Here is a 26,317-nt window from a genome sequence, read left to right on the forward strand (position 1 = left end):
TTCCTGCAAGGGCATTAACATAAAAATATAGAAATGATCGTTACACTCAACTCTTAACATTTAGTGCTTCGATCTTATTTTAAGTGGTAAACGGGAATCTCTTAAAAATGGCTCAAGTAACAAGACATGGTTAAAAAATATTTATCGCATATTCACAATTCGAGGTTAATTGTGACTTATGCACTAATTGCCAAAAAAGGCCAAAGTATCCTTGATAAATGTTTGTACAAAATCCAAACGTCAGATGCATAACTGCACATAACCTTGCACGATACACAATTCAAGATCAGAATACACTTTTAAAGTGACAAGATTAAATCAGGTCATCACAACTTCACATTTGAGAACTGTTGAACCCTGTGATGCATGGTCGTTTGCATTCTCACTATTTTTACGTATCGGAGACTCCCCCCCCAAGAACGAGATGGAACGTCTTGCCTTGAAGTAGCCCGTTACGTGTTGTGATCTCTGACGTTTCGCAACCACTGGATCTCCTGCTTTTCCTTTTTTCTCTCGTTTCCTCACTCGATCGAATACTTGTGTCAAATGTTATACCCAATCATACGAAACGCAGTGAGATAGCACGGACTAGAAGAAACATTTTTCGTGCATTATGTTATTACGTTTGACATTAGCCAATTTCATAACTTTCTGTCAACTCTGTTGACGATCGTCTTTATACGCAAACCTTCGCCATTTTTTTTTCACTCTGTACGGACCAATACCACGAACCTATAGTTGTCTTGACGCGTTCACAAATAAACCTATGAAATCACAAGAAATGAAAACTTATTTTTCCGTTTCCACAATGCCCGTTAGATGGCTACATTTTGTTTTTATAAAACTCTATTAGATAAAATGTATTATTTCTTCATTTAATCCGATTACTACTTATGTAATATACTTCTATGAATCATATTTTCAATTATCGCGATGTTTTTTCATGTTATCGCTATTATAATACGCATTTAATACACCAAAGTTGTTCAATGTTTTTAAGGCTTTATTTGTACTATTATTTAAAGGGATAACATAAATATTGTTAAATTAAAAATGAAAGCAATGACATTTTAAGAGAAACAATATAAAAAGAAATGTATGTTACAATTTCCATTAGAAGATAATATACAATTGTATAACACATAAATGACACATTATAGTAATAAAATTTTGCTAATTTTACATTAAAGATTATTTAAAACTATAATTAATAACGACCACGAAAATTTCCTCTACTAACCCAATTACCACCACTTCTTCCACGCGAATTACTCATTCCGTATCCTCTATTACCATTGCCTCTGTATCCGCTATAATTGTTATGTCTTGAATACCCGCCACTACTACTACCTCCAGTAAAAGAACCTCCACGATAACTACCACCTCCACGCATTATTTTTGTAGGACTACCACTATCTGAATAAAAATCAGTCAAGTATCCCCTTGGTGGCCTTCGTAAATAAAAACCACCACCTGTTATCTGGTCCAATTCATACCGGCAAGCATTCATTCCGCATAGTGACTTGATCACATTTAATACCTAACACAAAATTCAGATATAATTATTATAATTATAGATGTCATAGGCATGCAATAAAAAAGATTACTATAGAATAATACTTTTTCTTCGTTAGGACTTAATTCTAGAATAGTTTCTGGTTCTTTTGCAGCTTTCACGACAAGACTTTCTAATGCTGGTCGTAAAGCTACTATCGCTGCTGCATGACTAGGATTCATATCTAAATTGATCCAATTATCCAGTTTTACTATATTGTCGACATACTCAACCTTCCGAGAACCAAATAATAATAGATGAATAGGTGATACCATGGTCATTTGTTTACAAGATACTGCTCTTGTACGGATCTATAAATAAAAATAAATTATTATTATCGTAATGTTAGATTAATATTATTATAGTTACCAAATTTATTAAATGAAAAATATAATAATCTTACCTTTTCTCCAAATACGAAAAATGGAAATGGGAAATTTTGTTCAAAGTTACTGCAGTTAACTGATGTTTTGTGAATTAAGGCAGCTTTAGATTCAGTAGTCAGAACTTTTCTTTTTTCTTTATGATAGCAAACATTCGGGTAAAGACCCATACATAATAATGCCGTAATTGTGTCCAGACGAACATCCGCACCAGCTTGATAATTTAACTGTGTAGGGCAAAGAGTTTCTTCCGGAAATCCAGCACTTAGCAGAAGTGCTTGCAATTGATTCTACATATGAAAAATTCATATACTGTTTATTGATACATTACTTTACAGTATATAAAAAACTAATCATCTATATTTACCTTAGCCTCCCATGTTACTTTCAATGTAGGCATACTCAAATTTTTTGAATCACAGAACATTTGTTCCACATACTCTCCACCATTCCTAGCTTCTTCCCATGCTTGAAAAGCATGTAACATTGCTACATGATCACTATATCTTGCACCAGCAAACCATTTTTGTTGTGCGGATAATCGTCTTACATCAGGTCCCATATTATACACTTCTGGAAATGTTGTACTATTCGCAGCCATTGTTGAAAGTGCATCACCAACACAAAATATACAACCTAGAATTATCATCTTGCCTAAACGTGGCTCTATTGGTAATCGAGCCAATATTTTACCAAGAGGCGTTAACTCGTTGTTTTCATCCAAGCATTTCATCTCTAAAATAAAATAATATATGTAGTTTTAAATAGTAATAATAAATGTTTACGTCAATAAAAAATATACCACGTAATATGACTTCAGCTTCAATTACAGCATCTATTGGGGGTGGTTCAATTGCTTTTGACAAAAATTTTCCAATACTCCCTAATCTCAATAATTTAATACTTAATGCTAACTCGTGTAAAGGTGTTCTAAACATTTCTGGGGTCATGTGTTCGTCCATTTTATCAAATCGTGCTTTAGAACACAAATGGAAACAAAATCCTGGTCTAACACGACCTGCTCGACCTTTTCTTTGTTCTAAGTTTGTTTTACTAGCCCAAACAGTAGCATAATTCGTCATATTATTATGAGAAGTAAAAAGTTTCATTTTAGCTTTGCAAGAGTCTATTACATAAACTACATCGTTAATTGTGATCGAGGTTTCAGCAATATTTGTTGCTAAAATAATTTTCGTTATTCCTGGTAATACAGGGTCGAAAACTTTACGTTGATCTTCTCTAGGTAATTGTGAATGCAATGGTATAATTACATAATTTGGTCCTCCAAAAGTGGGGTGTTGCTGTAAATGTTTCATTAATGCAAATATTAAATTCCAACCAGGTAAAAAAATTAATACTGCGCCTGGAATATCTTGCTTATTAATGTACTTTAGTAGAACTTCGATAAGTTCAAAGCTAATCTCTTTTTCAGTAAGCTGTGCCATAGCATTCTTGGTTTGTACGCAGTATCGTGCATCAATAACTTTATTCAAATTCTCTTCTGGTTCTCCTTCCGTCGGTAAATCATCTGAATCTCGATTTTTCCGTTTCTTGGAATCCATAGGTGGAACAAAGTTTGTTAACTGTATACAATCTTCTAAGAAATATTGTTGCACAGGATACGATCTACCAGGTATTTCTATTACTGGACAATTATTAAAATAATTACTGAATAACGTTGTATCGATCGTAGCTGACATTAGAATAATTCGCAAATCTGGATACATATGAATCATGTCACGGAGTACTACCATAATAAAATCAGAATTAACATCTCGTTCATGAATTTCATCAACAATAACATGTGATACACCTCTTAATCCACCTTCTAATTTCCTTAGAAGTACGCCAACAGTGCAGAACATAATACTACCATAAGGTCGTGGTAAAAAAGATTCAAATCTTACAGAATAACCAACAGACTGTCCTAGATTTTCACATCTTTCTGAAGCAACTCGATCAGCTACAGATACAGCAGATATTCTTCTAGGTTGTGTAATAGCAATACTGCAAAATGCACCTTGACCTGATGCAATATAATCGTCTAAAATAAACTGGCACACTTGAGTTGTTTTACCACAACCTGTATTTCCTCGAATAATGATTATAGGATTTTCATTTATAGCATTCATTATTTCGTTTTTCATTAAGAAAACTGGTAAAGTAGATCTTTCTTTAATACTCTTTTGAAGACTATCATCTTGTTGCAATCTTTCTCGTTGTTCATGTAGTAACTCTTCTGACATTTGTTCTAAGGTCGTTACAGCCAATTTTCCCTCATCAATATTGCAACCAGTCCATGGATTCCAATTTTGTTGTGGTGGAGACCAACTTACTACTCCAGCTGGTTGTGGTGCAGATGAGATAAAATCATCTAATACTTGATTTGTTAATAAAGAGATAGAAACATTAGATGGATCACTCTGTTCCTTTACACATAAGGCCTACAATTAATATTGTATATGATAAATTAGTATTATATATTGTAAATTGATATTTTGTAAATTAGAACTTACTATATTTAATAAAAAAAACAGATTTATAAGGGTAATGTTAACAATAAATTACTTGTTTCACTGGAATAGGTGTTATATTCAAACTTAGCAGAACATCATGTATCTGACTTATCAAATCTGGTGAAATTTTAACTGGATATGGTTTTATTTGTTCGGCTTCCTTATTTTTTTTCAAAGTTCCACTAAATGCCTCAATAACACCAAGATGATACAATTGTCGAACAAGAGACAAAGCACAACTTTTTGATGCTGTTTGTTTATTTGAACCAGTTTCACGGCCAGTGATATCTGAAATTTTGATTACAATTTTTATATAACAGACTAATTGTGAATATTTATTTAAAGATATGAAGACCTACTTCTCCCAAGTTGTTTTACATAAAATGTCATTTCAGCCATAAAACTCCTAAACAAGAATATTTATTATTAATGTTTTACATATATGCTTTACACCTGTAAAATAGTAAATTTAAAAAATAATTATAATGACAAATTCAACTTACCACTTGAATATATCCAAGACCACATTGGAGTACATTGTAATAAATTTATATGAGTGATTGCACCAAAACCATTATTGAATCATTTCAATTATAGTTTTGGTTAAACAGCAGGTTCATCTGTGCACAAGAGAAAACAATATATTTCTCTTGTACCAGCATTAAGTATAAGTAAATATTGTACTCTAAAATGGTCTTGTGGAATTTCAAATGGTATGGTAAATCATTCATGCAATTTGCTTTATATCATGTTGAAACAAATCTTTAATACAATTGGGGACATCAAGTGGCATCATGATATTGCAATGATAAATCCAACCCAATGCAAAAGTAAACAGCTACATTGAAACAATCCATACCTAGTATGATCTGGACCAAGTGGGGTATATTTGTAATCAGCATTAATTTTGTTAGTTTGCATAAATTGATGAAGCTTTGATTTAGCATTTTCTATAGTCCAATTTCCATGAATTCCGGAATTTACATCGACATCTTCTGCATCTTCAACTTTTTTTTGATCTGCTATTCTATCAATATAAGTATAATTGCTTTGACCATGTTCATTATAAGCTCTATATGCTTGACCTATATCATTTGGACCCATTCCATCTTGAAACACAGATCTAACTGGACTAACAGATTCTGATTTAATAGGTACTGCATCTTGTGATTGAATGTATCCTGTATCTTTTGGAACATCATCTGCATTTACATGTCCTGCACGAACTAAGTAATTAACATAATCTTTAGCTGCATTTCCTTGAGCATCTTTTTTGTTGGTTGAATTTCCGGCACCAACATAATCAAATCCGGGTACGCGCAATTCACAAAGAAATCGCTGTCGATGTTTCGGTCCTATAAAATTAATAGTTTTAAGCAAATTCTTATTTTTATATAGCTTAGAAAATATTTTTACAATACCTGTTGGTCTAACGTCAAATTGTGGTTCTCTGCTATTTTTTGCACACCATTGATGAAAAAAGGATTTTATATCCCCCATTTTTTAATTTTAACAATACACTTGGATTAAAAATGTAGAATTTTGATCATTTATTAATCAGAGCTAATATAACCTATATGCAAGTTCAGACTCCAAACAATTTTACTGCTCTTATGGCGTCAAACGGAAACGGAAGTACTTGTTTGTTAAATACTATTATATGATTTCATGAATACATCGGTTTATGCATTTGTATATATCTTTCACTTTATGAAACTTTTGGTAATTTATTAGTAATTAAAAAATTTTTTTATAATATTTCGATATTTTGTATGAAAAATATGTAGAATATATAATTCCTTATAATTAAAATAATTTAATATATTATTCGAAATATTAAACATAATAAAGTTGTACCCTGTGTACTTTTTGATACAGTTAACAGTACCCAATAAATTTTACTATTACTTAAAAGATCATGAAGTACAATATTATGACAACATATAGAAAATTAATGGTTTATTTACAATGTGATTTAACTGGTACATTAATTCATGTATGCAATGATAATTTGTATTATAATTTATAGTGAATATATATGCATTTAATACATTATAATTAAATATTAAAACGTGAAGCCATTTTAAAAAAATAGTAATATACATACAAAAGAATAACACGAGATAATATCCTTCTAGTAGAACATAAGTACAATTATCAAATGTAAGTATGGAATAATGGTTATCCTCATTGAGTAGTAACCAAATTTTGTAAGAAAAATACAATTTGTTATTTTTAAAATATTGTTTGTCAATAAAATAAGAATATTCAAAAGATACTTAATAGTGTATAAACTAAATTAATAATTATACAAGGAATTTATTATAATCTGTATACTATTTCAAAAAATTATGGGTAAAGGTGTCGATACTGTGGCAAGCCTTGATGTTGCTGCAATTCTAGGACTACGAGGTGATTTATGCATTTGTGACTGTGACAATTTTGAAGTTGTTGGAGTTGTTGCTAATGGTAAATTTTTTCGTAATGGCTTAGCAGGTGTTCGTACTGGTGTTCGCATTTTAGATTTACTTGCATTTGCTAATATTTGTTCTGGCAATAAAGAACTACGTAGTTCTTTCCTTTCCTCTAAATGTTCTTTAAATTGACTGTACGTAGTCTCAGTAACAGCTGAACTTTGTGACATAGAATTTTCTTTCTTATGACTACTTTTTACTTGTACTATCCTTTTAGGAATTTTTCTTTTACTTTTAGATCCATTTGCTCCTATACTTATATTCCTACGTTTTGCAGAAGTATTTGGTGAAGGACTAAACAAAAGTTTTCTTTTTGAAGAATTAAGTGGTGTATAGCGACGAGTACTTAATATACCTGGTATTTTTTTAGATGAGCTTAAAGCAGTCTTTTTAGAAGCACTTAGTGGTGCTTTTTTTAATGACCTATCTTTTGTTTCTTTTCTAGCCTTCTTTATTGTTTCTTTCTCTTCATTCAAATGTTCCCATGATTCCTTAGATAATTCCTCTATTGACATTCCATTTATGGTAAATACTTCCCCATGCACACTTTCATATTCCTTTATTAGATTTCTTAATTGTTCTTCAATTTTTGGTAATTTTTTCTGAATAGTTTTACGTTCTTTTTCTTCCATTAATAATTGACCACCACGATTATAAAATCTATCTGGATTATTTGCACGTTGCAATAATTCTTTCATTTTTATCCATAAATTATCACGTTCTTCTAAGAGATCATATATAGATTTATTAGTCTCATAAAACTCTTGGATTCGTTTTACTTCTAATTCATGTAATGTTAATAAATCTTCTGTATATGTTTGTGAATTAAAGTGTATAAATTGTCTCCTTTGTTGTTCACTGAATTTACATAAATCCCATAATTTAACTAGTTCAGATCTTACTTGTGATACATATTTGGAAATATTTTGCTTTCTTTTCTCTTTACAACGTTCTAATTCTATAGTTAATGCATTTATGGTTGCCATACTATAGCCCACATAACTATTAATAAATGACTGACAAATATGTTCAGGTTCATCAAGGTACTTCCATAATGCAATTAACTCTTGCTTAATATCTTCTACATGTTCTTTGGCTGTATCCACTTCATTTTTTAGTTTATCCCTTAATTCTCTTAATTTAGTCATATTAGTATTGTTAAACACAAAATTTTCATTGTTTTTATATACTAAATGTTCAAAACTTGATGAAGGAAGTATGCCTAAATCATCCATCATTCTAACAATTGCTCTACGCATTTCGTTAAAAATAGTTTCTAAACGAATTTTTTCGTTTTCTTGTTTTTCAAGATAAAGTTTGAAACTATTAAGCTCTTCCTCTGTAGGTAATTTTTCTTCTATATTAATTGGCTGGGTGCCTAACACTTTACAAAGGGATTTTTCCTTTACAAGTAATTCTTTTAAGTGTTCCATACGTTGCTCCTTACAGTATTGTAATTTATGTAGATCAGTGCGCAGCACTTGTTCTATTTCTTTCAATGGTAAGTGTTCATACCCAGCAGTTACAATATCTGTTCCTAATTCCTTTGTTAAAATAGCTATTTGTTTCATTAAGTCCCTAACATTAACTAATAACATTTCTTTTTTCAACTCTGATTCTGAAACCATATCGTGTAGTAAATCATCTATATGATTGAATGCTTGTTCGCAATATACCGAACGCGCTTCTTCGGTGAATCCTATTTCTTCCCATATTGTATGCAATTGAGACAATGTACTTCGAATATTTGCTAATGTTTTTTGTATAACTGGTTCCCATTTAGACAAATCGGACATTCTTATATTTCTTTTTTAAATGTTTTAACTTAAAAACAATGTTTAGCACTTAACAATAAGAACTTTGCCAAACTCACGTTACATTTACTTTACTTACAGAGGTAAAACGCAAATATACTATATAAAAACAAATTTCACTCGTCGTTACACGATTAACCGTTGTTCTTTTGAATTCATATCCTACAACAACGCCACTAACACGTCTTACTGAAACTACATTGCCTACCTCATATAACTAAAACTTTTCTGATTGGTTGATCGTTTAACACCAATAGCTCACTAGAAACTTAAATGTTTAAGTAATAAATTTAAATAATAAGTTTGAATTTAAATTTGTTATTTAAAATAGTAATTATTTATCATAAACGTGTGAAAACTATTTGACATTAAATTTCTTATTCTTTAACACAAAAAGAAAATTTTAATTTAAATGATATTTTTAAAACATTATATAAAAATTGATAGTGAGATATAAAATTATATAATTTTCCAAAATATTCTTAATTTGACAATTGGTTATACAATTATATACAATAATAAATTTTTGTGTATGAGTCAAAACAGTGTTATAAATTGTTTTTATTTTAGGTTATGTCTATTTGTAAATACTATGTATGCATGAAGCATTCCATAAAAAGAATGACATAAATAATACAATTTGAAGACAAAATAAATGTGATATAAAAATGAGTGATGAAAAACAAGATTCACATGATGAAGTTCCAGAACTTGTTAAAAATGCTGTATTAGTACATAGCTCTCCCATTCCAATTGGAACACCTATTGTGAAAGGTTGCATAATTTCTTTAAAATATAACAAAATTAAAGTTCAGTATAATTAGTGATTAAATACGATTATATTGTCAAATAATATCACTATATTTCAGGATATGATTGGAATAAAGGGATTGACTATCATTTTTTGTTTGAAACATATAAAAATTCTGGATTTCAAGCAACAAATTTTGGCTTGGCAGTAGACGAAATTCATAAGATGTTAAATTCTAGAAATATTCCTCTTGAAAATGATCAAATTGATATTTTAGAAGAAGATAAGTTTATAGAAAGAAAATCTTCATGCACAATATTTTTAGGATACACATCTAATATGGCTTCATGTGGAATTCGAGATACTATAAGGTTCCTTGTACAACATAAAATGGTCAGTTAAGATACTTAAGAGTATTAACTATGAATATTATTGGTAATTTAAATATACATTTATTGTATTATAGGTTGATTGCATTGTAACCACAGCAGGTGGTATAGAAGAAGATTTAATAAAATGTTTAGCACCAACATATATAGGAGATTTTCATTTAGAAGGAAAAAGTCTTAGACAATGTGGTATTAATAGAATAGGAAATTTATTAGTACCTAATGATAATTACTGTCTGTTTGAAGATTGGGTCATGCCTATATTAGATGCAATGTTAGCTGAACAGAAAACAAAAGTATGAGGCAATAAAAAGAAGTCTCATATTTCTTTCTTTTAAAAAATAGGGTATTTGAAAATGTAATTTTTAGGGTACAGTTTGGACACCATCTAAAATAATAACAAGACTTGGTGAAGAAATTAATAACGAAAATTCAATATATTATTGGGCTGCAAAAAATAAAATCCCTGTGTTTAGTCCTGCATTGACAGATGGCAGTCTTGGCGATATGATGTATTTCCACACTTTTAGAAATCCAGGCCTAATTATAGACATACTTTCAGGTTTTAACTTATTGTAAAATAAGGTTCTCAATTTTGTGTTATTTGTAATATAATTTATTTTATCAAATAAATATTTATAAACATTTGTGATATTTAGATATTAATATAAAGTAATATACTATATTAAATGTTATAAGTTTTTTAATATTATATATATTAAATATATTACAGATCTTAGGCGATTGAATACAATGGCTATGAAAGCAGTGAAAAGTGGTATGATCATCATTGGAGGTGGTATTGTAAAACATCACATTTGCAATGCAAATCTTATGGTAATAAGAAATGCGTGAAAATAGATTTTAATGATAAATTAATCTTAAATAATTTACATTTTAGAGAAATGGAGCTGATTATGCCGTATTTATAAATACATCTTCAGAATTTGATGGTAGTGATAGCGGTGCTCGACCAGATGAAGCCATTTCGTGGGGTAAAATTCGAATGGATGCAAAACCAGTTAAAGTAAGAATATTTCTATGTTATACTCAAATAATTTAAATAATCATTTAAATTAACGGTTATTAATATTTTAGATTTACGCAGAAGCATCTCTAGTGTTTCCACTTCTGGTGGGAGAAACTTTTGCGCGACATTATCATTTAACAAAAGAAAAAACTGTTTCAGACGTTTAAAAAAAATTTAATAAATGTATTTGGATGAAAGAACGAATTTTTAACTTCTCTTTCCCATATATGTATATTTATAAGCCTTTGAAACTTTTATTTATAATTTATTAAATTATTTATGAATAACATTAATAATGTAAAATTTTTAAATTTTCGTAGAAAAAGTAGTCTCTAAGTAAAATATTGTATGTGTTCACTCAATTTTTTTTTCCAATTTCACACAAATTCAGGGAGCACTTTGATGACGTTGCGCCTGCGCGGTGGTAACGTCCCTGCGCGGCAGGTGTCCGCGACGCAGGGTTGCAGGCGCCGAATAGTGGTTGTCCACGGTGGGGGTAACATCGTTTGTCAGTTGTTTTCCGTAAGTCCGCGCTCGTGGACGGGCGCATGAAACCAACCCCCAACCCCTTTGACAAGCTCCCCGACTTTATGGTTTCTGCCCCCGCGGGATCGGACGTTCAGAGGCTGGCGGGCCCAACACAATCATTTACCCTCCGTACGATAGCCCTTCCGATTCCAATTTCGCTATTCTGGTTAAAATAATTCTCCGTTAATTTCCGACGTTCGCATTGATCCGTCATTGTCGGTATGAATGATGATGGACGTGGAGGAGACCAATACCGCGTCCACCGCAAGTTCCTCACCAAGACCCTCCAGTCCTGCGGCAGATTCGACTTTCATCAGGTAAGAGATGGATTCGAAGTTTTGTGTCTGTTAAGGTTAGGGTACGCGCGATTTGAACGATTGCATACAAATGCAGAAACGATTTCAAAGTTGTTCAACAGTTGTTATTGAATACAAAAAGTAGTTATACAACTCGTTTAATGTGCAATACCGCTTTATTTCATATGTAAAGCGTATAACATACATTACTTGTTCGGCTATTCGAAATAAAGGAAAGATATACATGACGTTTACAAATAGAATATGTTAACACAATTACAGTTGAAAGAAGCCTATTATAATGGCGGTAATATTTGAAAGAACTGAATTAACGGTTACACTTTGATGAACTCTTTTGATATAAATTCACTATAGAGTTAGTGCATTACTTTGCGTACAAAGAGATAACGCTTTGTGCATCATGAAAGAATCTTGCCTTTGAAGTAGTACGTTTTTCTACTACACAGTCACGTAACCAGGCAAAGTGCACGAAACTTCTTGAATGTGTGCATGATCTTTCAAAGTGCCCCCTCAGGAAAGATGATAGAGCCACGTACTGTGCCCATGTTTTTGGAACTGGATGCAATTGTACAGGCATCATTTAATAATGCAAACTTTAAGAGTATCATGTTCCGTCTCCAGCATACAGCTTTGTTTTTTTATTCAGTCAGTTTAAAAATACAAACGGTCAAATATGGCGCTACCAAAACCTACCGATTGGCATTCTTCCGTAGATAGTAGAGGTTATGATATTTCAATTTTCAATTTTTATTACTATAAATAAGATTCAATAATTTTTTCTGTCATATTTGACTTCACTAACTTTTACTATTACTTTGCTATACCTAAGCTCAATCTGATTTCGTACAATAATTTTCAATAATTTCCAATCGTGATAATTTATTTCGTTCCTTCTTCACAGCACTTCTTTTCGCTAGTATCCTCTCATTTACAAGCTTCGTTCATTTATAAACTCCATTTTTCACTAATATTTCGAATTTACATGGCACAATTTAACGAGTTTCTCACCGGTTATTTCCTTTTCATCCTAAAATTAATTGCCGTTCATTCATTCATAAAATTAATCGCCATTATGCATCCGCGAAATAACCAGAGACTCAAATTACAGTGAAAAGCTCGGCGAAAATGAACGTGTCGTTTAAATCTGAATAGAATTTTTGCAGGACGGGCAAGTCGATTTCGCGTCTTTGGTCATTGTTTTTAAACGTAAGCACCAGGGAGGTCTCTACGAGCGTAAAACCTCGTTCGTGGTTTACAGTGCGTGAATAAAGAAATTTAATTGAATACATTGTACCCGGCACGAAAGAGAGATCGAGTAAGTGAGTTTCGAAATAAAAATTACGCGTTCCTTTCTGTTCAACGTTTTACGGAACAGTCGGTAGGACAGAAGTCGGGACGTTGGTTAGAATGTGTTAATAATTCTTTAGGCCTGGATCAATGGGCACATGAACGGTGTTCATTATTTTTTCACGCGCAATATGCACGTACTGCTTGTTCATTACTTAGATGTCATTATGCGGTGTTCCTTTTGAAAATGATAAAGGGATGAAGTAATTAGATGAGTATTAGTAAAATGTAAAAATAATTAAAATCTTCCATGTGTCATGTAATGTGTGATGTTAAATTATTTATTTTTATTATTTAATACTTGATACTTCATGCTTGTTATTTAAATAAGTATTTCTTACCAGATATTTTGCTTTTGTCATTTCACAATATACATTAATTAATTAAATTCGAAAATTCGAATATCAACAGATTTGAAAATTTAAAGATCGAAAATTCAGATATTAAAAAATTCGAAAATTAGAACATTCGGACATTAAAAAATTCGAACATTCAAATATCCAAAAATTTGGATATTAAAAAAAATAAAAAATTTGCAAATCTGGTAACGCGAGAGGTTAGAAATTAAGAAATTAAAAATCATAAAAGTTCTGAAAATCTGAAATTTATATGTTAATTTTTCAATTTTCGCGTAGATCCTACTAAACAGAAAACATTAGATAATGCAAAAACCTGGTAAACAAGTGAACCAGTTACAGAAGCATAGGTTTCCTCATGTAGCGGTATTTCATTCCGCGATGCCTTTTCTGATTTATCAACCTACTTTTAGCTTCCCCTTCCTCAACATCCTCTTTTTTTTCGCTATACGAAAATCCATTTCCATATCTTTCCGTGCCATCTGCACCCGTTCATCATACAATCCTTATTTCAAAATGAAAGTTTTTTACGCGGCGGGAGCCACCGAGTGTATTTACGATGTTGCTAACTTCTTTTTCTCTTCACGTGGATACTTTCGGCACAAGTAATTACCGTTAACTATGCATCTAAGCGGAGAACTTACGAGAGATTCTTTATTTCTCCACTTTCTCATTGCGAAATGTAACAACCGTTCATTATGCTTGCTTGTTATGATTTACTCACCAAGACCATTCATTTGCGATGGACCTGTTTACTCTCCTGCGATCCTCGATTCTATTCAGAACAGAACAAGATTTTATTCCAATATTTTTTCATAAGTCCTCTTATCGAGATCTGTATCAGGTACATCGTGACTTTGAAAGAAATTGAATTTGTAGTACACATTTATATACTGTAATAATTCTACTGTATATATATTAAAGTGTGAAAAAAACAAGAAGGATATTTATAAATGAAATGATTTGAAAATTTATTGGTTACATATGAATAAATCGTATGTTGTAAATACTTCAAACATGCGGTTTAATTTGTTCTATCTTTGCAGTACCGGTTTATAATGAATATTCTTTATTTTTACTTACTAATAGACGATATTCGAGTCGCAGAAATAAAGTGGGTTACACTCGTTGCACCGTTTGAATGATAGGAGTCAATGGAAAAATTTTATGGAAAAGCGTTAAGTGACGCGATCTCACTTGTTTAGGCTTATGTCGAAAACTGGCAAGTGGCGCGATCACGCTTTGTTCGTCGTAAGTATTCAGTAAGCCGAGATGGCGCTGCGGTAGCGTTCGAACGGTTCGTCGATTGCACATGGCGGATCGATGTAGTGACAGTTTTCGACGCAAAATCTGAACAGCGGGATCGCGTTTTGTTTACCTTCAGTATCAATAAAATTGAAGTGGCGTTGAATCCCAAAGCATCGTTAATTGGATATCACGATCCAATGCAGTGACATTTTTCAACACAAAATTTAACAGTGCGATCGCGTTTGTTTACCTTCAGCATCAATAAGATTCAAGTGGCGTTGCGGTAGAATTCGAACGTATCGTTGATCATGCATCGCGTCTTCATGCTGTGACACTGTCTAACGTAAAATATAAAGAGTGTGATCATACTACGTGACATTCAAACAGTTGAAAAAGATCGAAATTCTTGCGGTTTTAACCCGGGCTGACATTTTGGAATAAAACAGTTATAATGAATAATCAAGTTCGCGTGTGGTTGAATGGTATTAAAAAAATCGATTCGGAACAATATTATTGTTCCTCGTATCGAAAGTGTGCCTGATAATCCGCCATTGTGCACCCCTAATAGAGAACGAAAACGCGAAAGGCGTGGTTAACTGGTGTTGAGCGTAATTTCGTTTATTTTTCTCCTTTCAAAGTAACTTTGAGCAAACATACCAACGTGTAGTTATACTATCTAGACCGGCCTGTACTCTTTGTTTTGTTATTCGTATCGGTTACCTATATTATTAATCATTAATGTTTACATTGAATTGATTTATTATGGATTTATATTAAAAATGAATAAGTTGTAAAATTTCTATGTAAGTAAATTGAATACAGTGCTAATATATAAGGCAGTTATATTTAAAATTAGATATATTTCGACGTACCATAACCTTGAAATATACATTTTTTAAAATCTTCTAGAATATGAAGTGTTATTTAGGATAGAAAGTATATAGTGAATTCGTTATTTTAGTGAAAGAGGTTAAGAATTTAACCATTTCACGGATATTCTGTCCCTGCTTCTGTATCGATAATAGAGATCTATTTTTAAATTAAATAAAAGCTTTCACGATCGAAATGATGTCTATTTTCAATTTTTCTGTTCTACAATGATGTATTTTATTCCTTGGCCATTTCACTGATCGCCAAAGAGGTTATATTTTGCTAACCCATGGACGATTTTCCTTTCTCCAAAAATTCTGTCGTTAAATCCATCAGGTATACCACCGTTCGTAAGTTTAATTACGCTAGACATAAAATGGCAGATTGGTATATACAATATGGCTTAAAATATAGCGAGATTGTAAAATTATTCGGAAGTAAATATACATTTGATATATTTATTATAATATGTATTTTAGGTATCGAGATAAACGAAGACATATAAATGGATAAGGCAGCGATTTTCAAACAATTTATTACAAGAATTTTTGGATATGCAGTGAGGATTTTTAAAACGTACATGAACTGATTTTTTGGAACGCTTAATTACTTATTAACAAGGGGAAAATATGACAACTGGATATTTTATATACTTCTCCTTTTAACAAAAAGTCAAATAAAAAGAAAAATTGATACCACTAGGAGTCAAATGAATTTTATACAATGAGACTTTATCCAACAATTTGGTTTCGAATTTAGTGCACAGTGCCAAAAGGTTTTTACTAACATCGCTATTAAATATCCAAAGATAAAATTTAATTTTTTATTCCTGATGTTTTTCAGCCTTTAATGTATAACCTCTCTATACTAGTCAAACCAATTATATACATATATAATTAAGAGATGCTTTCCAACGTTGTAAACAGAAGACATACAAAATTTGTTGTAGCAGTAAACCTGTCTATTGGTTTACATTTTCCTGTACAAAATAACTTACGGTTGGTTCAAACGTACATAGCTAGACAATATTAAGAAATAAGAAAGGTGCTATTAAACAATTAAAAATTTTAATTGCAGCATGATATATTTCACAAATTACATAGTACCGTATATTGTAATGAAAATTCTATTGAAGAGTTCCATAAAAGCATCATGTAAGACTTACAGCAGTCAACGTGTTAACACCTTTGCAATGTCGTGGTAAGATCGGGCCAAACATCATGGGTGAGAAGAAGTGGTTTGTAGATAGGGCCCCAACGTAAACATTACTAGCCAGGCTCGTGTTTTGTTTTCGTCGATGTCTTTCTGTCTCAGTTGCGTGTTATTGTTCGCCGACGAAGTGGCTCAACGTGCCCAACGTGTCCCGACACGTTCGACATTGCTGTTGACTATGGCACGTGCCATCGGAATTTAATTCGTAGAACAAGTAGTTAAGCATAGTGTACCTGGTTTCGCTTAAATATAAGACTGTTTTCGGTGTTGGATCACTTGTAAGTACTTTGAAATTCCATTAATTTTACAATTTCAAATCAATCCTAACCTTATTTTGCTATATAACTAACCGTCACCTCTTCTTTCAGTATATCCCGGTACCCCATCCCCTATCCCAGGTCTCTTGCTCAGATCACATGGATCACGCGTGAATTGTCCAGCTTTTTAGGTCCTGATATTTTCGGCCGACCCACTTCGTTTCACTCAAACTGTGGAGGTAATAATTATCGATGACACTCGGAACATTGGCGTGGTACCTACACCAACATGGTGCATGGTTTCCGACATCATCCTCGCGGCTCAAAGCGGTATTGGTTGCCGCTCGATAACACCTACTTCGGCTTCCGAAATAGGAGATCTATTCATAGAGGTAGCAGCTTCCCTTTCCAGACTCGCTAGGGGGTGTCGATCCGTGCCCCATCCTCTTAGATCTATCGGTTATTGATGGACTCGGATCCCCTTTGAAGGAGCCTCAAAGACGCTACGGGTGAAAATATTTGCTTGGCGAGTTTTCCAATCTGTCGACTCGCGAAGACAGCGTCAGGAATGCGACAGCTGACCGTATTAGGGGATCGATATGATCTGTTATCGCGTTTACGTTGTATCATTGTTCCGATCGGGGATCACGAAACCGTATCTAGACTTTAATACGATCCATCGTCTAGCTTTCTGGGTCAGCGAAAAAAAATGATCCGTTCAGCCGGTTGACAGTGAATTTTATTAGTGGCTCCTTTTGTCGGTGAAGAGCGATGGAACCTTTACTTACGTGAAATTAGGACATAGGGATTTAGCAGTGCTGCTTGAGAATGGATGATCGCGAGGCGTTTTCATTTTTCAGGCTCTCTTATTATTTATTGGTAGTACTGACGTAATCGATATCGCGTTGATGGATGTATGGCTGTTTGGAGCGTTTCTTACATAGGAAAGAGTATAATCATCAATCCAGGAATACAAACTTTTGTAATTATTATGATGCGTCAAGCTTCCACTAGTTATTAGGGTGAGGACTATTTGAAACCGTTTATATACAAGTTAGGTGGTAGCATTTGATGAACACTCATTTCAAGACAATACTTAATAATAGAATTACCAAATGAGTCATAGTAATTGATTCTAGAATTTTTGTTTTTATAATTCCTTTTGGGAAAATTGACATTGATCTTTATTGAGGCAGAAACGTGTTGTGTTCACCTAATTAGTTTCATCGTGTCACTTTAATTGTTATCAACGTATAGTATAGGTACTTTGACATATATCATGGATTAGTACTCTTAGTATTGAAGTGTAGTACCTTTTTTTTATGATCCTAGATGTACTAGGTAGATTTAACATAAAGTCAAAGCATCAGGACTTCGATGAAAACACTATTCCCTTTCACTAATTTTAATTTTATTTCTACCCTAATTCTAACTTTAATTTTAATAACATTAATACCAGCTATGAACGCTTTCAAAGATCAACTCATTGAAATATATTAATCCTAAAACGCATCTATGCAAATAAGAAGAGCTCATTCGATCATCCCCGCGCCGAAATTACGGTAAAAGAACCGTGGCAATTACGCGATCTCACCCCAAGGAGATTGTCCTTCCGACTCTCGCGATTGGCCCCCTGCAGAGCTATTAATCTTCGATTTTTTCCCTTGTCGGTCCATTTTCATTTCGGCCGGCTTAAGGGAAACGCGCGTTCGCCGCGCAAATTGAACTAAAAACTAGGTCAATCCTGATTGCTCGGATCGAGTCAGGGCCGTAGTCAAAGGACCACCCCTCGGCGCGCAAACAGAACCCCGTGCACGATAAGGAAGAGGTGGCATCTGCGAACAAAACGTTTCGGAGAACCGAACGACCCTGGCTCGAGGACCCTCTTTCACCGTTTCGTGTCGATCTTGGACTACTTTTGGCCGATTTCACCCCTTTGCCCCACCCCTGCAGCGTGTTCGATTGAATACATAATAGATGTTTCCATTTCAGCGTGAAGAGGGAGCCGAGCACGGAAGAACCCAGCAGCCCTCTCGAGGCGACGAGTCCTGCCTCCATCCTGCGCAACAACAACGGTGAGTCTTTATTATAAATGATCCCGGGTCCAATTTAAGCTGCTGGTTATTTCTCCGCAAACTGGTTTTATCCGAATGAACGAACTCGTAGCGAACTTATTGTGACCAGGGGAAGCTTGGTCTTTGTTAGCGTTTCAGGACTAAGCCTCTCTAGTTAGAGGGGGTAATTGTTTCCAATGTTTAACGTTTATCACGTCACTCTCGCTGGTCTCCGGAATGCTTGTTAAGCTGGTAGCAGTGAGGAACAGTTGTCTTATAACGGCTACATTATGAGCTCGACGGAAGATTTATCGTTCGTGGTAATTGGGACTTTAATCAATTTGTACCGAAGCGTACGGTAAATTTCCCTTTAAATTCGTCCCGACGTTGTTGTAGCTCTCAGAACTTGCTGGTTGATCGATAACACCTGTAACGTTCACCCCATCACCGCGTGTGTTGAAGAAACTCCGTGAATCGTGGCGTCGAACTTGATCCTAGGACTATGCGGTACATAGATAGGTCATCGTGTGCTCGAATTTCGTAACTGATTCTGGTTAGACATTCTTATCGTCCGCGACGGATGAGCAGATTCGGTGTCGAATGAATACGGAATGGCGGGTAACTGAGAATTAGTCGATCGTTCCTGAGGTTAATCGACGGTGGTGAAGCTAGATCTCCTGTCGGGAGACCGGCAGCTAATAACGTTGGCCAATTGTAAAGTGCAATTTTGATTTATCGTTCGGCCTGCGAATACGGGTCTCATGATAGGACAACGGCGAGTTAATAACCAGTCTTGTGTTCGAGCGAACTGGGCTAACAAGTGTGTACACTCGAAGCTCGTTCATCCGCGGTGATGAAGGTGAGGAGTAGAACACGGGGCAAGAATCGTCGAATCTAGCAACAGCTGAGATAATTGACATTAAGATCGCCAATTGTTTATTTCTTATAATTGTAAACGATTTTCAATATTATCACTTGGTCTGAAGGTAAAGACAACGTATGCATACTTTTCGCAGTTACTGTAATTCCAATTTAAGGAATGGTAGATCACTCTGAAGATCAATTTCCTTAATACTACTTTGGAAATTTGTGTATTTTTTCATCTCAATAATTGGACGATTTTTTGTGAAGGAGCTCTTTGAGAATCGACGATTAGAGCAGTGTTTGGACCCTTGAATTTAAATTATGCAGCTTTCAGTAGCTGAAAAAGAAATATATATATTGTTTTTACCTAGCTCTACGATCCTAGAAAATTTCATTGAAATTTGATCCTCATGAAAGTGCGAAATTGGTAATTTCCGAATTCTGATATATATTGATAATTTTTCGAATTATTTTACTGCAACACCAATTTTGACGTTAATTTTAATCATGTTATCTTTATTCGATACTTGTTTTTAACTATTTTTGTCACCTGTTCAACGTATCTGCTCACTAATACATGCCTAATAAGAGCCGGTGGAGCCACGACCCAGTTTACCTCGCAGTCAGTTTGGTCCTACTCCCGACAGTTTTAAAGCCGACGTTAATCTAAATCCAATCGCAACCCCTGTCCTTCCACGTATTCACGATAATCTTTCTGGCGGCGCTAAGGGGGTGAGCGGGGCGAAGGATGAGAACCGCTGACCGAACTGTTGTGGGATGAGACTCCAGCTGTAGCCGGCGTTGGATCGATTCAAAAGCGGCAGCAAAGCGCCCCACCCTATTATGTGTTTTCTTCAACCTCTCCATCCCTCCCTCTTACCTTCCACTACCTCTTCCGCTATCCTAGCTCTGCTACTTCTCGCACTAAACCCCCAAATCCCGCCCCCTCCCCTTCTCCCGTTTGAGTTCCACCACCCTCTTGCGACACGTAGCTCTACCCCGAGTTCTCCCCCACCCGCTCGCCCGCGCCTCCCCACCCCTTTCTTCGCGCTCCCTTTTATGCCGGAACGGTTTACGCCGAGCCGGAAGATCCCGGCGACCGGAAGTTCCGCTCTCACCCCGTTTCGTCCCGTGGTAATTGAATCTCAGCTTCTTTTTTTTCCCTTTTTTCTGTTCCCTTTCTTCTTTTTCGTTATACCCGAGAACCACCCTTTGCAGCGCCACCGTGGGTACCTCGCGGCAACCCCTCCCTCTTCCGGTTGACAATGAAACATCGTGTTCATTCAAGGATTTGCGGACGGAAATGGAAACAGAAAATTTCAGACGACTATGGCGAGGATTTTAATCCTTTTCTCAGCAATTGATACGATTCTATGCAGTTTATATACGATATGCGTCTGGGTTTTTTATGTTTTGGAGGTTATGTGACGGATTGGTATTGGTCATTGGCTTATTAACACTCGAGAGGGCGCCCTTCAGTTGGTATTTGATGAAATTTCGAAGATCGATACTAATTAATACGTCAAATTTAAGATAATGCCTGACAAGTATCGAAATCAAATAATTCTACGTGTTAATTATTATATGATTTTTGTATACTATACTGTTATATACTTATAACAGAAAATCTTTGAACCCCTACTCTTCTTTAGTCAAAAAATCGTCGAGTGCAAGGGCTTGAATTATTTATATCCTTTATTTTAATTATATAGATTATTATACAGGTTCGAAAATTGGTAAATTCTAGTGTTCGTTAAAAGCATAATAAAATTTGCGACCCCAAAAGGGTGATTCAGGGTGGTAATACTGTTTTCAAGGGAGTGAGTGGAATAATGGTACGTGTCGTATACGTTTTCCGACGAAACTCGTCACTGTTTTGGTATTCGTTTTGTATTTCGTTTATTTCGTTAGGGGATCGTTGAGTTTTATTTCACAGACGCGTGTGCAACGAGCTTCCTTCGGGTTTCAACGATCGTCCGGCAATAGTTACGCTACCCCCTGACCGTTGAGAAGGGATTTGCGGGGAATTTATTTTCGGTGCGCGAATGCAGCACGGGCCGGATAATTGAATATGAATAAAATAGATTTAGCGAGCGAGTCGGATGCGCCGTTGCATTACCGCGCTTTCAATGGCCGTCACGAAAATGCAGAGGCAGTATCCGGAAAATAAATGTTGCATCCGTGCGTCGGGGTAAAAACAGTTGAAATTCGAGGCGCGTTGCGATTTTCGACCGTGAGGTCTCTCTGTCTCCGGAAGATAGCCGTTTTCCAAAGTGAAACGAATGAACGTTCGCGGAAACGGAAATTGGGAACACATCGACTGTGCTATAGCGTGTTCTTTTCCCCCCTTTTTCCTCTTTTTTCCCCCGTTTATTCGTGACAGGTCTGACAGATCTGTTTGGCGATTTGATATACGAGTCATGCACGAGCCAAAATGATTAAATACGCTTTTCGTATTTTTCCAAATTTTGGCCCCTCTGTACTCGATTCGATGCTCAACTTCCTGTATTTCGAATCAATTTTTACTTTTCGATCTTTGTATGCATTTTTATCGTTTTTTGCAAATTTTAATGTTTAAGTATTGGGGGATTAAGTGTCTTTTAAAAATGGCGACTGTGTTCTGGTTATTGTGATTTTCAAGAAGGTTTAAGAATAAATTAATTCTTTTTTGGAAGCGAAATTTACAGGTTAGGTGAGAAGGTTATCGAAAGAAAAATATGGCGGAAAGTAAGATGGAGAATCTTTAAACAATGGGATAGAGGATATATTTGAAAATTGATTACGTGTATATTACCTACTGTCGGAACTAACCTAAAAATGATCCGAGAAAAAATGATTTGAATCGAAATAAGATACCAAAATACAATAGAAAAAACAAGCAAATAAAGAAAGAAAAATCTAATATACGCGGTGCCTGTTCGAAGATGACTATATTTATCCTCGGTTTCCTGTTCGTAAGTATAGATTTAGGAACATGTAATTTACGTTATTCGGCTTTTTGCACCTGGGAGATAATTTATTGCGCCTGGATACGCAAATATTACATAACGCATATTTAATTGATTTTATTTACTACACTGGACTATGATTTACATACGAATTTACTTCCTGCTTATACATAGTCTATGCACGGTCTATTATACGTAGTATACACTGGACGTATCTCGTAACGAAACGTTCGATTACTTCCGATATTACAAGCATAAGTTTATACGCGGGTGGTGCGAAATGGTGGAATACACTCGTGGAAATTCCCCTATATATCGAATGCGACGAGGAACCTTTTGGACTGTTGGACTCCTCGATCCGCTGCAGTGCAATAGCTCGATCGCGGGTAGCAGCGGCTCGCGTAATGTAACGTAAGTAGAGGCCGAACCGACCTGTATATATACACGCGCGGATGTAACCGGTTTCCCAGGTTCATTACACCGAGTTGCGCATCTCCTTTCCCGACAAGTGTGCGGCCGTGTGGTCACCGGCAGTCGACAGACTTACTTACACGGGGACTTCATCCCTTTCTCGTAAATGTTGCCGGTCGTTCTACCGCCGGCCATCTTCGATCCAGCTCCACGGTTCGATCAGGAAACGCACGATGGTTGCGTAGCTGGTCGAATGAGAGAGATAAGTCATCGAACCGATCACCGCCTAACTCGATCGTCCGCGTCGATATGTCCAGTCTCGCCATGTTGGTTAGCCTCGATAACATCGATCTAAAGGTCTATCGTCGATCGATTGGTTTCCACGGGTAATCTGTAGAAGGTAGAAGGAACCGGCGACAACGCGGTATGTACTGTAAGAGCTTCTGCCTCGTATCGCACAAGTAAACCGCGCCATTGTCTCGTGGTTTTACGATTTGACCGATGATAATAGAGTTCGCGGTGTGGAGAGTGCGCTGCTGTCTTCGATCTATTATTTCACGCTTCTATCTATTCCGGCTGTTGTTCCGCGGAACGTTGCCGACGCAAATTGCATTTCAGGCCGCGAAACGTGCCTCCGTAGCGATCCGAAGACACAGGGCGCCCCCGTCGTGGTCGCGATGTTAACTACGAAACGAACGTAACTCGACGAGCAGAGGCGTTAATTCGTTTAATTGCAGCGCCGGCTGTGATTACGTTCGACGCACGATATATACCATCGGTTCGCCTAAAGAGTATACGTGGTACACGTCGGGCCTGCAGTGCGGGACGATTAAAATGAAATCGGGATACCAGGAAACGTCGCGGTTCCTCTCCGGCTGCCGAGTGTACTTGCCTAATTGAATCGTCAGAATTCGCGAGCGCAACAGCTTACGCTCGTTCGCGCCGCACAACGTCCCCCTACTCCTCCGCCGTTCTCCCCACTCCGCGTCACTTCACCGCGCCGCACCCCGCCCACCCCTTTGCTGCCGCGAGTTCTCGCCCGCTCTTCTCTCCCATCCTTCTCCGCCGAAATTCTTGCAACCCCGTTTTCCGAGCTGCCGCGTTCTCCATCTTCTCATCGGACGATCAAGAATCTCCCTCCAAGGCTGGTTAGGTCGCGTCGACTCTTCCTCGCGGTGCATAACGCGAAATCTTCCCTGTTTCCCTCTCTTTATTTCGTGTTTCGTCCTCACCCCCTCCCCGTGCTGATCCGGCCGCTTCACCGTCGATGTTCGTCCGTCTTCGTCGGTTTCACGCGAGTCTCGTAGATGAGACGCATAAAGTGCCGGTACAAATTCTGTTTTAGCAGCGGGTCGAACACGGCCGACCGTTCGGCTCTCCCGGCACTTCTCGGTCAATGAACCGCGGGTTGCTGGCGAACCCAGTTGGTCCACTCGTATCCCCCACCCGGGGTCCACGGTTCGCCCCCCCCCCCCAACCAGAGCCGCGTGTTGCTGCATTACCATCGTTACCACCTCTACCTTCGCTTTGTACCACCACCTTCACCGCCACCTCCTCCCCCACCCATTTACTCGCCGCTTCCCCCCACCCCTCTCGCCGCTCCTGTCGCTCCCCTCCTGAATCGCGGCGAGCCGCGGAACCCCGCGTAATGGCAGAGCGTGGGGCTACGAGTCGGGCGAGTCGCGCAATGCCGTAACACGTACGACGGAACGCCGGTTTTACTTACCTCACAGGTAAGACTCTCGCGCGCGAGAGCGAGAGGGCGCGCCGTGCGGCGGCCAGCGGCGAGAGAGATGGAAAGCGCGAGTCCGTAACGACCGAGCGAGGCAAGGATAGCGCGTGGAAGGAAAATAGAGGAGCGCCGGGGCGCTTGGAGCGAGAGAGGCAGAAAGCGGCAAGGTGCGAGCGAGAAAGAGAGGTGCCGGTTCGCGGAGACGAAGACAGAGCGCGGAGAAACACACAGAGAGAACTCGCTCTCGGCACTCGCACGAGAGCGAGCGAGTCGGCTCCGTATACACCACCGCGACTCGTGACAAACGCACGTGATCGTAACAGGGCAGCTCGCGGCTATTTGCCCGGTTCCATCCCCTTTTTCGATCCGCCGCGTGTCCATCCCCCGCCTCGTTCGTAACCGAATTCGTTTCGAATATCGCCACCGTTTCCGATATTTTCGCGCGCCAACACCACGTTCCCCGTGGATGTTATCTGTAGTCGGTGACTGGAAGACACTTGCCGATCATCGATATACTCGCGACATCGCTACGACGCAACAGGTCGATCGAGTTTTGTAGCTGATCGCGAACGGTGACGACGCTCGACGTCTGCCATTGTCGTCGTCGTCGTCATCAACATCATCATCATCATCATCATCATCATCATCATCGTCGTCGTCATCATCATCATCATCATCATCATCATCATAATCATCATCATCATCATCATCATCATCATCCTCATCCTCGTGGCTCAACGTCGTTGTCGTTCGCAGTCGTCGTCATCATCATCATCATCATAATCATCATCATCATCATCATCATCATCATCATCATCATCCTCATCCTCGTGGCTCAACGTCGTTGTCGTTCGCGGCCTGTTGTTGTTCCGCGGTTCCACGCGCACGGACAATGATCCCAGTGAAAGAGATCGTTACGGAGGTCGAGTGACGTTCAGTGTGCTGGACTGAGTTGATCCAAGTGGACACGATCGTTGGAGCCCGGTGATCGCGGATTTCGATGACCACCGCGAGTCCCGCGACCTCTTCGAATCTGTCAGATCTCTCTAAAGAGGCGGTTGGCTAGAGAGGCTGTTGAATAGAGAGGCTGTTGGATTTCCCAAGAATTGAAGGTGACAAAGGAAGCGCTCCCGGTCTTCTGCTGGCCCACCAAGGAGGACAGAGTAGCTCGATCGCGCGAGGTGTGAACGCGGCTTTAAGCGGAACCAGTCACGGTCCGCGATTTCTGGCGTCGTCGTTCTTCTATGCTACGCGCTGGTAT

General features: G+C 36.9%; 4 protein-coding genes across 13 annotated transcripts in view; 1 reads left to right on the forward strand and 3 right to left on the reverse strand.

The window, feature by feature from the left end:
• syd (JNK-interacting protein syd) overlaps nucleotides 1-694 on the reverse strand; it is a 12,667-nt gene extending 11,973 nt beyond the window's left edge. For 4 of the 8 annotated variants that reach the window (XM_017902844.1, XM_017902850.1, XM_017902843.1 and 1 more), the window contains exon 1: nucleotides 339-417. In XM_017902844.1, the coding sequence (XP_017758333.1) occupies nucleotides 339-380 (42 nt within the window). In that variant the 5' untranslated portion in view covers nucleotides 381-417. The other 4 variants (XM_017902846.1, XM_017902849.1, XM_017902845.1 and 1 more) reach the window with 4 other exon arrangements.
• Nucleotides 695-718: 24 nt separating this feature from the next.
• Nucleotides 719-6,054, reverse strand: mle (dosage compensation regulator mle). 3 transcript variants are annotated; one of them, XM_017902854.1, is made up of 10 exons: nucleotides 5,876-5,954; nucleotides 5,314-5,809; nucleotides 4,814-4,860; nucleotides 4,507-4,742; nucleotides 2,741-4,382; nucleotides 2,306-2,673; nucleotides 1,959-2,228; nucleotides 1,621-1,866; nucleotides 1,241-1,540; nucleotides 719-764 (listed from the first exon to the last, which is right to left on the reverse strand). In XM_017902854.1, exons 1-10 carry the CDS (start codon nucleotides 5,952-5,954, stop codon nucleotides 753-755), a joined length of 3,696 nt encoding a protein of 1,231 aa, XP_017758343.1. In that variant the 3' UTR covers nucleotides 719-752. The 3 variants fall into 3 exon arrangements, with proteins under 3 accessions (XP_017758343.1, XP_017758342.1, XP_017758344.1); XM_017902853.1 differs by lacking the exon at nucleotides 719-764 and having other exon boundaries at nucleotides 1,208-1,540; nucleotides 5,876-6,054; XM_017902855.1 differs by lacking the exons at nucleotides 719-764; nucleotides 5,314-5,809; nucleotides 5,876-5,954 and adding an exon at nucleotides 4,958-4,974 and having other exon boundaries at nucleotides 1,208-1,540.
• Nucleotides 6,055-6,795: 741 nt separating this feature from the next.
• LOC108549434 (protein regulator of cytokinesis 1) lies at nucleotides 6,796-8,724 on the reverse strand. Its single transcript, XM_017902805.1, has one exon. It carries the CDS (start codon nucleotides 8,722-8,724, stop codon nucleotides 6,796-6,798), a length of 1,929 nt encoding a protein of 642 aa, XP_017758294.1.
• Nucleotides 8,725-9,384: 660 nt separating this feature from the next.
• On the forward strand, nucleotides 9,385-11,079 carry Dhps (Deoxyhypusine synthase). The gene is made up of 7 exons (XM_017902806.1): nucleotides 9,385-9,516; nucleotides 9,612-9,886; nucleotides 9,960-10,178; nucleotides 10,252-10,444; nucleotides 10,616-10,719; nucleotides 10,784-10,909; nucleotides 10,981-11,079. The coding sequence occupies exons 1-7, from the start codon at nucleotides 9,411-9,413 to the stop codon at nucleotides 11,077-11,079; spliced, it is 1,122 nt and encodes a 373-aa protein (XP_017758295.1). The 5' UTR covers nucleotides 9,385-9,410.
• The last annotated feature ends 15,238 nt before the right edge of the window (nucleotides 11,080-26,317 follow it).

Source organism: Eufriesea mexicana, unplaced genomic scaffold, assembly GCF_001483705.2.
Source record: "Eufriesea mexicana isolate 0111107269 unplaced genomic scaffold, ASM148370v2 scaffold2021, whole genome shotgun sequence".
NCBI classification, from domain to species: Eukaryota; Metazoa; Arthropoda; class Insecta; order Hymenoptera; family Apidae; genus Eufriesea; species Eufriesea mexicana.

Coding starts and splice junctions, on each gene's coding strand:
- mle (XM_017902853.1), bottom strand. CDS start 5,954: ATGGGGGATATAAAATCCTTTTTTCATCAATGGTGTGCAAAAAATAGC. Junction 1,867..1,958: donor TTTTCGTATTTGGAGAAAAG/GTAAGATTATTA, acceptor TTTTATTTATAG/ATCCGTACAAGAGCAGTATC. Junction 1,541..1,620: donor TAAGTCCTAACGAAGAAAAA/GTATTATTCTAT, acceptor ATTTTGTGTTAG/GTATTAAATGTGATCAAGTC.
- LOC108549434 (XM_017902805.1), bottom strand. CDS start 8,724: ATGTCCGATTTGTCTAAATGGGAACCAGTTATACAAAAAACATTAGCA.
- Dhps (XM_017902806.1), top strand. CDS start 9,411: ATGAGTGATGAAAAACAAGATTCACATGATGAAGTTCCAGAACTTGTT. Junction 9,887..9,959: donor TCCTTGTACAACATAAAATG/GTCAGTTAAGAT, acceptor ATTGTATTATAG/GTTGATTGCATTGTAACCAC. Junction 10,910..10,980: donor TGGATGCAAAACCAGTTAAA/GTAAGAATATTT, acceptor TTAATATTTTAG/ATTTACGCAGAAGCATCTCT.